The following is a 14,488-nucleotide window of genomic DNA, read 5'->3' on the forward strand; positions in this document are numbered from 1 at the left end:
CTTTCTTTCTTTCTTTCTTTCTTTTTTTTTTTTTTTTTTTTTTTTTTTTTTTTTTTTTTTTTTTGCCTCTTTGTATCCTGATCCCTTAGCATAATAGTAAATTTTTTAATAAACTGCTTATTGACAAGCTGGATCTTCACAAGCTTAATTGTAAAGGGTTAAATTGATAAAGAGTGATAAGAAATGAAGGGAACTAGTATAGAATATTCTGGGAATTCAGCAGGGAAAAGAAGGGGAGACATAAGACAAAAACTTGAGGGTTTGAAGATTTTCTAAAAATAGAGGATATAATAACATCATTATAAGCAACAGAAAAGGAGTTAGTTGATAGGGAGAACAAAAGATAAAACACTGATCACTGGAACAAATTCCTAAAAGGGATAGAAAGTGGTTAGAATGAGCAAGGAGAAGGGCAACCTGATTCTCTCAATCTAGAGCAAATGGCATATGAAAATATAAAGAAGTATTAATGTGTGGTGAGAAATTAAAGCCTCAATTTTCTCAGCAGAGTAGAATGAAACATTATTTATTGAGGAAGAAAGGATTGAGATGAAGATGGAAGCTTAAATATGAAAATTTTAAAAATACTGTGGAGATGTATTCAGTAGGAAGAAATATAATGAGTATTATAATTCTATGCCCTTCATATCACTTAAACTAAAATTCCAATTTTCAATAATCCCAAAATTCAAAATTGCCAATGTAATAACAGATAACACTTTGTTTCCCCACCAATCAATGCCCTGGAATCCCAAGTAACCAAGAAACTAATAAAAATATCATTGACATATGCCAGATACCTTTTCTAAACAAAAGGGAAAGCTGCAAGTTATCTTTGCAACTGGTACTTTCCTCTCAACCAAAGATGATCTGATTCAGATTTCAAACTTTGCAACATTTTCAGTCTTTAAGTCTTAGTCATAAAGAATATCCTCCAATACTTCTCATTCATATGTTTTGTGCACAGGCTCTACCTTTTTCTTCCCTAGTATAGATAATCATTACAACTCTTTTGGAGAGTCATAGGCTATAAGATGTAGAAATTACAACAGGCAGAAGCTGATAAACTCTAATTTTTACTCTAAGAAAAAAATTGTACAAGCTAAGAAAAGTAATCCTACTTCACATAGCACAGAGCAGCAGATAGAGAGCTGTGGTTAAAGCAAGGAAGATCTGGGTTCAAATTCTATTTTTGCCACATGCTCACTAAATGACTCAGTAAGTTGCTTAACTCTCATTTAGGTCAATGAGCAATTCTCTATAAATAACAGAGAAGGCAGTGAGCTTCACTGGAAGAAAAGATTCTCTCAAGTGGGAATTCCCTATAACAATGAAATCACAAGTCCAGTCCTTACTCCTATCCCTGATTCTTAGGATTTTTTCCCAAAGGAACTTTAGAATAACAAGTATATAAAACCTGCTAGATTTTTAAAAGTTAAAAGTTTTTAAGATAGTATATATTTGCTAAATTTTACATTATAATGGCATTATAACTAAAAGTAATATAGTTATACTTACGTGTCCTCTAATATCTATGTCAGCATATTTATGTAGGAGGGCTCGAACAATTTCAACATGACTACCTCTAACAGCACCAATTAGTACAGTGTCCCCACTCTGAAAAACAATGAATTGATGACAAGAAAGAATGAACTTAAATTTGAAATTTAATAAGACATATTTCTTAAAAATATGATTTGGAACAAAGTACATATTTTTAGGACTTCAAAAGATTTAGAAATTTGTTGGGTCTAGTTAGTACCTCTGCCAATGTAGACTATAATTCCTCCATGTCTCAGGAGACAGTTTTGTAAAATGCTGTAATCAAAAGTCTATTATCTGGTGAACAACCTTCTTATAATCCTCTCTAAACAAGGCTGATTCCAGGATGACACCCACTCTTTTTTTTTTTTTTCACTTGGGAAGAACATGCTAAAGTTTGTATCTCAGCTGATATAGTTTTGAAATGACAAAGTAATTATTTATATAACAATTAAGCATCAGAATACATTAGGGAAAGGTAAACTATCATTAATGATACAGCTGCCAATATGTACAACATAAATTTGGAAATTAAAGTATGGTAAAAAAACATTTTGGAATAATAATACAATGACAACTGTAAAAAGAAAAGTAATGCTCGCTGTGAAATCTAGGAAAATAAGTTAAGAGAGTAATATACCATCACCATGATTCAGTCCCTTTTAAGGGATAATACTTATTCTCTTATCTTTTCCCTCCTCTCCAAGATCAAAACTTTTTTAAAATTACAAATAGTTTAATGAAAACACTCCTTATATGGTTATCTGATTGCTTTTATCCCCAAAGTATTTTCAAAATGTAATTTCTGATCATTAACTTGGTTCTTGCAACTATCCCAGCACTAAGAAAAGAATAAATACCCTCTAAAAGAATAGAAATAAGTATTTGTAACAAAGAGATCCCATAATGAAAACTGTTCTGATTAATAAATAACCAATTAATTTGCTGATTTATCAATGAGTTCTGCATGAATCTGTACAACAGTGATTTCAGGAAAATGTTAACTCAATGCTGGAAGAATATCCGTTGAGATCTCATGCAAAACCATATTGATAAATAGAGCTTAATGCCAAATGAAACCTGGCCAAAAGGGTCAGTTGGCCTTTGTCTTTATAACAATTTGTTATATAATACATAGAAGAGAACAGAAATAAAAACTTCCTTATGATAAGCTCATATGTACTAAATTCAAAATGATGTCACCTATCTAGACCTCAATATGACAACTTCACCTGTCCTGAACTATCAAGATCTAGGAAACAAAGCAACCAAATGAGCCAAAAGTGGTCAAAAGGAGTCACAAAGTCTACATGCTAAACCTCATGCACCTTATTCATAGGAGCTCTTATTTAAATTGTTTACACAAAATCTACTTAATCTTACTTATGTATAATTCTAATAAACTTGGTTTTCTAGATTCTAAGGGCAGAGAAGGACAACACAGCATAGTAGATAAGGACCTGTTTCAGAGTCAGGAAAACCAAGGTTCCAATCCTGCTTTGGACATATATTAACTGAGTTCAAGACACTTAACATATCAAATATCCCAGACTCCTGAGAACAGAGATTATAAATGGGAGAAGGTAGAGGTAATATAGGGGGCCTGCGGACAAAAGAGAAAGCTTATAACAACTATTGTAGAGTATGTGACAAGGAATCAATCAGGAAAAAAATTATAAGATTGCCATGAAGCAATAAGGACCCAGGTGAAATAAGATAACACAAATTTACAATAGATCTAATTACAAGACTTTTTCCAGCAATGTTCAACAGCACAGTACAGTTCTTAATCCAGGGTCCATAAACTTAAGAAATTTTTAAAAAATGTTTTGCTAACTCTATTTCAACAAAATTAGTATCTTTTGTAATCCTCTTTATTTTATTTCAAGAATTTTAAATAAAGGAGGCTACAAGCTTCAGGACACACTATTAGGAGAAACAGAGAAAAGAGAATGATATAGATAGCCCAGAGTAGTTTTCATTGGCAAAAATAAATGAATGTGGCATTCTGGGGGAAGTAAAAATGTCAACTGAAATGATCAACAATGAGAAACAAAGCATGAGAAAGAAGGTTGGACCAGAAGGATGCTAGATTAAGAGAAGAGAAAAAATTAAAGGGCTTGGATGAGGTGGCAGTAGAAAAGTTGTGGATAAATAAAAGGATTTCAGAATCCAAGATCACATATGAAACTTCATAATAAATGATAGTAAGATCCAAAATGTGACTATTTCTGTGGGTGACTGAGGTAGAGAGAATATCTAAGTCATAGGAATGGTGTTTAAGGTAACATGAATAATATGTATACTGAAATCCTTCAGAAAGAGGGTAAGATTTGGATAGAAAAGTATAAACCAGAGCCTGAGGCTGAGAAATTCCTTGAGACAAGAGAAGATCTGGAAGTTAAAAGACTTCAACAAGAATCTTTACTTGATGTCAGAAGCAGAGGTAGTGAACCTTAAAAGTAAGAAGAGGTGCTGAATGGCAGTATAAATGCATGGTATGGAAGTGGCAATGAGGAAAAAGTATAACTGTTTTTTCTCCTAGCCCAAAGTGTCAGGTACTTAAAAAAGGAATGTCCTATATTATAGTAGAAAGATTTACTGAGACACCCAAATTTTCTTCAATGCTAGAAGATGAGAAAAATATGAAAATCTAAGATGAAGGTGACCTTTTAAAAGATAATACCAGCATTACAGAGGATACACACAATGGAAGGGAAGGTTAGGAGGACAAAGGCTGAAGACAGAAAATAAAAACTCAGAATGGAAGGAGATGAAAAAAGCAAGAAGGGATCAGAAGAGGGTTTTTAATCTCAGAAGTTGACAACATTGAAATCAGAGAACATGGGGAGATTGGGGAGATGGGGCAAGTAACAAGTCAAAATCCTTAGTTGAAAAAAGTTGGCTGGTGGCATTTTCTCTCTCCAATACCAGGGGAAAAAAATAATTAAATTAGGAAAAACTATCAGGTTTGGGTCAGTAAATATCTAAAGATTAGAAGGGTAGGAGAGGTTTCTAAAATCCTGAAGGTTCAAGAATAAAGGCCCATTCTCCTTCATAGAGTGATATGGCAGGAGACTTGCCCCCCAGTTACTTCAGTGTTCAAAGGAAACAGAAAGCTAATAGAGAAAGAACTGTGTACTTGATATGGGCAGGAGCCTTTGGATTACCAGCATCCCCCTCCTACCTGGGCACTCCATGATGACATAATAAATCTCATTTTAAAAATAAAAACTCAAAATTGCCTCTCCCCCAAAAAAGAAAGGAAATATACATCTATAAGTGTGGAATACAAGGTATTGATAAAACTGATAGTTGAATTGAAAGCAATTATTCTAACCAGGAACCCATAAGTGGAAAATATTTATTAAACTTGAAAAAAGTGAGATTTTGTTTTTATGCTACTTGTATTCTAACCTTTTACAGACTAGTCTTTTAAATATACTTTTAATGTATAAAATACTACTTAGGGCAATTAAACTAAACTATTAGGTTAAAAGTAATATTAAATTGTTGATGTTTCAGTAATGTGAAATGAGCAAGAAAAGGAAGAATAATGACATACTAATATTATATGAGGTCTTTAAATTTACAAAACCACAAAATTTTGGCATAAATTGTTTTAATGACGTCAATTTCAAAATGTATTTTTAAATGACTATAAACACTGCATTTAAAAAGTGGTATCTTGGTAGTAACTTGTTTTAAAATCAAGAAGATTCATTTTCATGAACTAAATACATAACTTACCCTATCAGGAATATTCACATATGTTCCAGCATCAAGTAAATCCTGCACAATTTCAATGTGTCCCTCTTTTGACGCAATCATCAAAGCTGTATTTCCATCTTTATCTGTTAAATTCACATTTGGGTTCCTTTTCAAAATTTCCTTTACTGACTGAGTGTAGCCACCCTTCACTGCCACAATAAGGGCAGTCATTGAATTCTTTGATCAAGAAAAAAAATTATTAGTACATACACATATTTCTAAGATTGTCATTCTCAAAAATATGATAAACTTGATAAAAGTCCTTTAGTATTAAAATGGTCAAAGAAATGATACTTTAAAGAAATACTAATGATATTTTAATGCCTTTGTAATCTCATTGATGCCAACATAACACTCTATCTACTAATGACAAATAAAATTCTCATTTTATAAGATTCATTAGTGGGTTTATTACCTCTTCATACTGATATGTTTCAAGATTTAATATATAATAAAACAATTTACTCCCTGATAATACAATCAAATTTTAAACAATAATGAAAACTGTTTATCTTATTATATCAACATCTAACATACATAAATCAAGATGCGACACTCTAAAAAAAAATTACTGATTTCCAATTACTACCATAATGTTTTTTTTTAATAAAATATGTTAAGAAAAGGATATCAATTTGGTAACAGGTATAAACTAATATCAAGAAATGTAATACATTTTGTGTTTATTTAAAAACTTTATTAGCCAATCTATATCAGCAACTCTCCTTTTTCTGAAATGGAACTCTCCTTTAGGTAATGAAAATTCACTGTTGTGTACTCTAAAAAAGAGTGACTGTCATTCCCAAACACCTATCTTTCTACAAGGAATTCACTTTCTCTTAAGTTTTAACTATTAAAAAAAAAAAGAAAGAAATAGAAACACTCCCTGTAGAGATTTTTAATTTCTCTCCCTAAGGTTACACAATTTCCATATTAGGATTTGGGATCACTTTGGACTACCAATATGACCTTAAGAAAAGTCATTCCTTCTCTCAAGATTAAATCTGAACTCAGGTCTAAATTCTATGATTCTTTAGATTCTATCTTATAGAGTCATACACAAAGCACTTTATAAACTTATAAAGTATATAAAAATGAATTGTTCATATAATTATCCAAATTTTAAGTTTCAAGAACCAAATGAGAAATATAGAATATGAACTCCCAAGTGTAATCAACAAATTCCATAATGTCTATAATGAGCTTCAATTTTTAAAAAAATCATACTACCTTCTGACTTCCACTTCAATGGTTAGTAACCACAGAATATTTTCAATATTTATGCACTTATTCATCCAATAAAGTCAACTTTATCAATTATGAATGTCAGATACCAAGAGAGTAACATAAAAATACTAAATGTCTGATAAATGTTGGTCTCAAGAAGAATCCTTACTATAATCTTGTAGAAATAAAAAAGGAGTCATATCTTCTATAAATTCCTATAGCACTATATCTATACAAATAATACATTTTTCACATTTCCTTATATGCCATCTTATACCATTCATAAAGCATAAGCCCCAATTAAAACTCTTCAAGGAAAAATTATCTTAAGTTCCTCTTCAGTATCTCAAAGAACTATATAGCACAGTATTTGTCACTAATAGATGATCATAAGATATAAGTTGATATGCTTAACAATATAAAAACTGAAAAGTTTCACCTGTGATTCCAAACTGTTTTTCTGCTTGCTCAAAAGGCAATATAAGGTACATACTAACAAGTATAAAAATAATATTTATTTTAAAATGTTTGACAGTCTTTTAATGTAGTATAAATAATATGTACATATATATTAGACACAATCTTTAAATTCTGAATTTGAAATTAATTTATTTTTCTGCTTGACTTTAAATTACTAAAATTAACATTAGCCCACAAAAATATTTATGTTAACATTAAATCTAAATGCAAAAATGTAAAACACAATATATAAGCAATCTACTATGTAACTACTTTCAAAGAAAAAATTTTTCCATATTGACTCCATCTAAATGTGGAAAACAACTTTTTATATATATGTATGTATGTATGTATGTATATAGAGATATTTATTTTTCAATGCCTAAATTTTAATCAACTTTTCCCCTGGATAAATAAAAAGATGCAATTCTCTGGCTCTTACAGTTTTAATACAAGTACATGCATACACACAAATGCACAAAAATGTACACTTACAGCTCCTTCCTGATCAACATCTGCTCCCATATGCAATAAATGCTTAACACATTCCAAATGACCTTTCCGTGCAGCCCAAACTAAGGGGGTAGTTCCATACTGTAAGACAAATTTAAAATGTTATTAACATAACATTTATATTAATGTATATATTAAGTATGTGTCAGAAAAAAAATCCACATTCAATTTGATTAAAATCAATTTTTAAATGATTTATATAACTCATTACACTAGTTATTCATGTTGATCCTAGAATTTCATTCATCACTTTAATTATACAAATTCATACTTCAACTAGGTCCTTTATAAAATTTTGTAAATCTTTTGTTCATTCTTTATTTATTCCACATCTTTTTATCCACTGTAATTCCAATTTTTTTTCATATTCCTCAAGCCTCCAACCCCATCTCTGCTGTCCTCATTTTCAGCAGATAAACTTGCCTTTTCTGCTCTATTGGGAGAATCAGGAGTATATAGTAAAAGTTCTTCCATCATCCCATTTACCTCATTTACAAAAACCTCAATATTTCCATCTTTTAATTCAGTTCTTTTCCTCTGATTATGAAGAGTATGAGAGTGGCTTCCTTACTGAAGGAGTACAGCATAAGAAGAGGAAAAGAGCAGTAGAGGTGAAGAAAGGATTAATCCCCTCCAGAGGGAAAAGAGTAGCAATGGCAAAAGCAGCATTCTATTCCCTTGGGCAATGCTAGACTATGAAGACAGGATTGTCTACTTATCTACAGGTACCAGGTGCTGCTCAATTTCCTGGTGCATACTGTCTAATGCCTGTCTTTGTAGCTGGTTCAACATCCAAGTACACACAGGGAATCCAGATAGGAGTGCAAGAATGCAAACAAGTTATGTCCACTCAAGAATGGAGGGTTGGAAAGTAGCTTTGTTCTTCACTCATTCAAGGCCTTCTACATACTCTGGGTACAGTGTTTCTAGAAAATATAGAAACTCAAGAAGACAAATTCAACTATCACTTCTATGTTACTATATATATATTTATAAAAATATCCTATCATTTCCTCAAGCTCAATGTGTATTTATCGACTTTTCCTCAAAACCAGCTTTCCCTTCAGATGTTCCCTAGGACTTGCAATAACATAATTCTCTCAATTACCCAAACTCAAAAATTTCAGAATTATCTTTGAATTTTCACTCTCCTGTACAAATGGTCAAGGAGGCCAGATAATTTTAACCTGATTTCCTTCATTTTTGTTTCTACTGCCACCAATCTAGAAGAATAAAATATGATGAGGGGAATAACAATATTGGTTTTGGAGTCAGAAAAGCAATAGTGGAAAATGGACTCTGACATTTACCCTTTTTTAACACAATAGGATCTTGAGGAAATTCTCCACCTTCCTTGAGCCTTACCTTTCTCATTTGTAGAACTGGTAGATTAAATTATTTCATTAAGTCTTGAAGACACTAAATCTTACATTCCTGGTCATGAGCACATCATTTCACAGCTGGTCTATTATACTGACTTTCTAAATTGTTGTTTTAACCTTTATTTTTTAACTCTCTCCAATCCACTATATGCCAAGCTACCAAATTAATTTTCTTAAAATATTTCAACAAAATTTATTTAGAAGAACAAAAGGTCAAGAATACCAAGGGAATTAATGAAAAAAAAAATACAAAAGATGATGGCCTAGCAGTACCAGACCTACAACTATATTATAAAGCAGCAATAATCAAAACCACTTGACACTGGCTAAGAAATAAGAGTGGTGGATCAATAGAATAGATTAGATATACACAACACAATAATTAAGGTTCTAAAGTTATCTAGTATTTCATAAATCTCCATACCCCAACTTCAGGAATAAGAACTATTTGACAAAAAATGCTGGGTAAACTGGAAAATAATATGTCAGAAACTCGGCATAGACCTACATCTCACATCAAAATAAGGACAAAATGGAGACATTAAGGACTGATATTCAAGGTATCTGAGAGAGTTTATTAAAGGCCTGAGAGTATTGCAAAGTATTATTACCAAAAGATAATGAAAGTTTTAGTAGCTTCCAAAACATATACCTACTTGCTAATATGTCAAAAAAAATTTTTTTAAGAATTAGCTACATATACATCAAGAACACTTATTAAAGACATGAGAGGGATAATCTTTTTCAAGTAATATTTTATAGCAATAATATTTTTTAACAATCAAACAACTGACTGAAAGACAAAGACAATATAAGATCCCACCATGCTCTGTAAGGTGGTATTGTGTTCTACCAATTTTTTTCATTAAATGATTTCTTCAGAGCTGTCAATCAGAAACTTATTAGTATTACAAATGAAATTTCTCTAGCAAAGACTGTTCCTGTGCAGGCTATCCTCCTTGCATAAATCCAAAAATCCAAAAGACGCATAACATACACTCTAAATTGATTAGAAATGGCCTTTAAATAAACCTACCTTATCAGTGCAATTGACTTTAGCTCCATTTTTCAGTAACAGATATACAATATCTGCATGGCCTCGCCCAGCAGCCCAAATGATTGGATACACATTATATTGCTGAAATATTGAAATTATAAAGAAAATTTGGGACATAAAAAGTCATCTTCTCAGGTTACATATATTGTACATTAATGGTCTTACATTTATATTTAGCAAATATGTAATTAGTAAGAAGTTATCAATACCCAAATGCTGAAAAAGCAAAAGTTAGATGTATATATTGTATATCCTCTCCCACAAACACACTCCTCTATACTGAAGACTAATCTGAATTGTTAATAAAAGTATTAAAAGACACGATTAGCCTTGAAGAATTTTGTTATAAAATATATTTCATTTAAGTAACTAGTTCAGCAGATATGTAACAAAAATATAAAATAACTTATAGTATAGAAATTCTAAATTACATCAAAATCTGACATGGTATCTAGAATTTATGAGTATTTCTAAATGCTTAAAACAGATGGAATTCATTTCTTATTATAATTAGGGGATTTAAAAATTAATTAAAGGGACAGCTAAGTAGGGCAGTGGATAGAGCACCAGTCTTGAAGTCAAGAGGACCTGAGTTCAAATTTGGCCTCAGACACTTAACACTTCCTAGTGTATGACTCTGGGCAAGTCACTTAACTCCAATTGCCTCAGCCAAAGAAAAAAATTATAAATAAGCAAAATAAAATTTTTAATTAATTAAAATTCTAAAAACGACTTTCTTTTGGGAAGGTAAGGAGGAAATGAGTTTCCTATTTTACCCAGGCTATTCATGGACCCAATCCCACTACTCACGAGCACAGAAGTTCGTCCTGCTTTAGTTCTAACATAGACTGGTTTGTCCCACATAAGGAAGTCTGGCGGTAACCTGTTCCTAAAGGGCTTATTATAGTGGTACCAGATTTAGTTTGGACACCCAAGAGTCTTTAGCTCAAATGCAGCTCAGAACTCCTAAATTCAAGCAATCCATCAAATTCAGCATTCTTAGTAGCAGAGATTAGAGGTATATGTTACCATGCCTGTTGAAATCACTTACTATTTAAAATATTAGCATTTTTCTTTTTTGGTTTCATACAAATAACATCAGAATCTTAAGATAACTGCTAAAAATAATCAGGAGTAAATAATCAGGAAAAAAGAAATTTTCCTTAGTGTTCTCACTGTTAATTTTTTGCAGTCTATTTTACAACTGTGATGAAATTTTTTATATGAAACAACTATTTTATCAACATTTATTTTTATGTAATAAACAGAAATGATAAACTCTAATCAATTTCTAGTACTACAGAGAAAAATAACTGTTTACTTTTACAGATGATTTTTAATGGAAGCTTACCAGTCCAGTGACATTTGGATTGGCACCTTTTGAAAGGAGCAAGTCTACTACTTCTGTATGGCCTTTATAACATGCCCACATTAGAGCTGTCCATCCTCCCTAAAGAAAACAAAGAAAATTATAAAAACCTCTATTTTTTCCAGTTGAAATATTTATCACGAGCCCTTAGCACATGATACAAAATTACTTACATGTTTTAACCACCAATAATCCTAACAAAATCATAGTTAGAAGGGGTGGGAGAGTAAAGAGCAGATGTAACACTATGTAGAAATGAAATTTATTTTTCTCAGGTCATCACAAAAGCAGCAATAATATAGGGAACAAGAATCAGGTCTCCTGACAGGATTATAATCACCCTTGAGTTTTACAGATAATAGAATTTCAAAAACCAATTCAATAATTTTTTTAATAGATGAGAAAACTAAACATAGCGATATCATAAAAAGTACAACTCTGATTTGAACCCAAGTATCTTGACTCACAAAATCTAGCATGCTTTCCATTATATCGCACTGCCTTTCTTTATTTTAGTTCCTTATAGTGCTACTTATAGTAGCTTATAGTAGCACTCCTCTTGCAACAGAAAAAAGAAGGCTTTCTGGATTGGCAGTTGTTTCTTTTCAACAAGTACTTGCCAGCTGTCCAGATGCATTACTGGTAGTGCTATAGATCCTTTCCTGAGAAGTTATGCCATTTTGGGGGGCAGGGGAAGTCCTTAAGGCAATTGGAGTTAAGTAATTTATCCAGTCACACAGCTGGTAAGTCTCAAGTACCTGAGGTCATACTTGAACTCAGATCTTCCTAACTCCAGGGCCAGTGCTCTATCTACTGCACCACCCAGCTGTCCAGAAGCTATGTTATATTACATAAAACAATTTACTGACATAGCCAAAAAAGAGATTCTACTAGCTAGGAGATTAAATTCATACATTTATTTATTAAGGGTCTATAAGCTGCTATCATGGATACAAAAACTCCTGTTACTCAGTATTACTGAATGACACTGATATTTAAGACTGTGAAGAAAGAGCAGACTGTCATGAAAAAAGCCCTAGATCTCAAAGGCCTGGATTCAAATCATAACATAGTATTTCTTAACTGTATGATCCTGATCAAATCATTTCAATTCCCAGAGTTTCAGTTTCCTCATCTATAAAATAACAAAAAGCAAATCTTTATGGTTTATATATACTAATGGCTAAGTGAACAGACTTACAGGCATTTCAATAAATATTCAAATACTTAATAACAGAGTAAGAATATAATCCAAAAATATGAACATTAGTCATTAAACAGATTACAAGGGAAATTGATAGAATACTAGTTAGAAATTAATAAGGAAGCACAGTCACTTTTTACTATATTTGTCTCAACAGTTCCTTCTGCATACTGCTTAACTCTGATTATATGCTTTATGTAGATGACCCTGCTCCGTCTGGTAAGAGTTCCAAACCATCAACTTCATCAGGCTAGCATATCTCATACTGAGCTTTAATTTAGAGAATATAATATGAATCTCAAACTCCCAAGGCCCTTTCCCTATAATGCAGCAATATCTTGTAGCCTTCCTAGCTCAGAAGCTGGCAAACTACCTAATATTTCTCAATTCAGTTATCTCTGGCTAACTGAAAAACAGCGTAACTTTTTTTCAAAGGATATGGTAACATCTGTGATAATTATCTAAGATTAAGAAATTCAACGTTAACTTCTCTCTAGGTCCTGGTAGTGTTGAATTTACCCAAATATCAATTTGTATTATTTTTCCTGGCACTTTTAACAGCATTAATTAGTCTGTTTAAAAAAGCCTTGTGTCATCACATAATACCTATGTCAGTTGAGAAGCACAGTGACAGAGGTAGGATGGAAGTGTTTCCTTTGATGCCCCACATAAACAAGTATCCTATTTCCATTTAAAGTGACACAGATCAGTTTCACTTTGTGAATAACCAAACCAGTCAGTGAATTAGGAGTTGCCTCATGAGTCCCGTAAAAAACTTTTGAAACCACCATTAAGATAATTATACTTTACCCTAGTCAGGTTTGAAGAATAACTACTACTTAAAATGATACCTCAGCACTACTTCAAGTTCTTCTCCACTCGTTCAGGGCTAACAGACTAGCATTCAGCCACGGAACATGGACACCATGATTTATTCTCCGCTCAGTTGAAATCTTAGGTGATAATCATCAAGAGGCTATCCACAGCCAAGATTTATATGCTACTGTGGTCCCATTTCCAAATTCTCCTTCCAGGAAGCCATTTAAATAAATAGCCAGATCTTCTGGCTGAGGGTCACGTTTGATTCTGCTCCTCACTATGTTGCTAAGAGAATGGTGGGAACAATCAACTCAGACAGCTGATGGCAGAAGCCTTCATTCCATGAGCCACATGGCTGCTGCCACAATAGGTGAGAGCAGATTTATCCACTCTGTTTCATAGGGCAGAGATGGCAGCCTCAATAATGGCTCTGGAAGGAAGTTATAATCATCTCTTGTAATTGTTTTTAAAAATTGTTCTTTCTAAAAGTTTAAGGGAATTCTTGAGGACCAGTTAATTCTTAAGGTGGAATGAGATGAGGGGAAAAGATTAAAGTTTTCTGCCAAAAAGCCAATTTAGACTTATTTATAAGTTCTAAGTCTGTGGCCATGTTGGTTACTTACTATTCCCATGGCATAATGTGTACAAAGAACCTCAAAGGCTTGCAAGACAAGAACAGGCATTTTCCTCTTATTATTGAAGTCCCCTGATCGTGTATGTTAAAATGCACAACATGGACAGATACAGAGTCTCTTTAATCCTGCCCCGTGGCAGTGCAATTTCATGTTTTCCAGCCAGGCTACCTCAAACACTTTCTTTTCATTCTTGGCTTCCTCAAGGACAGACTACAATAGGAAATTATGTTCACTGTTGCTGTTGATAAGCATGAAGGCCTTTTGATTTCCATTGATGTGGTTATTTCTCATACTTGACTGAGAAATCCTTTGGACAGGATGGAGGAATAAACATTATCCAGGGATATGGGTCTAAAGTTGAAGGACAGATTCCTATTACCTTTTTTTAGTTTAATTATTAATAGCTACCACTCCTTTGGGACCCAGTTGTATGACATAGTAACAATAATGGTTAAAATATGTCCCTTGGGCTTGGTCTTCTTTCACATCTAATATTTAATGTTATCTGGT

General features: G+C 32.4%; 1 protein-coding gene across 5 annotated transcripts in view; it reads right to left on the minus strand.

Annotated features, from left to right (window-relative positions):
- Nucleotides 1-14,488, minus strand: part of KIDINS220 (kinase D interacting substrate 220) — a 150,414-nt gene that overhangs the window by 110,825 nt on the left and 25,101 nt on the right. For all 5 annotated transcript variants that reach the window (XM_074288092.1, XM_074288091.1, XM_074288088.1 and 2 more), the window contains 5 exons: nucleotides 11,303-11,401; nucleotides 9,931-10,032; nucleotides 7,495-7,593; nucleotides 5,293-5,490; nucleotides 1,519-1,617 (listed from right to left, as the gene is read on the minus strand). In XM_074288092.1, the coding sequence (XP_074144193.1) occupies nucleotides 1,519-1,617; nucleotides 5,293-5,490; nucleotides 7,495-7,593; nucleotides 9,931-10,032; nucleotides 11,303-11,401 (597 nt within the window). The remainder of the gene's footprint in view (nucleotides 1-1,518; nucleotides 1,618-5,292; nucleotides 5,491-7,494; nucleotides 7,594-9,930; nucleotides 10,033-11,302; nucleotides 11,402-14,488) is intronic.

Source organism: Sminthopsis crassicaudata, chromosome 2 (genome assembly GCF_048593235.1).
Source record: "Sminthopsis crassicaudata isolate SCR6 chromosome 2, ASM4859323v1, whole genome shotgun sequence".
NCBI classification, from domain to species: Eukaryota; Metazoa; Chordata; class Mammalia; order Dasyuromorphia; family Dasyuridae; genus Sminthopsis; species Sminthopsis crassicaudata.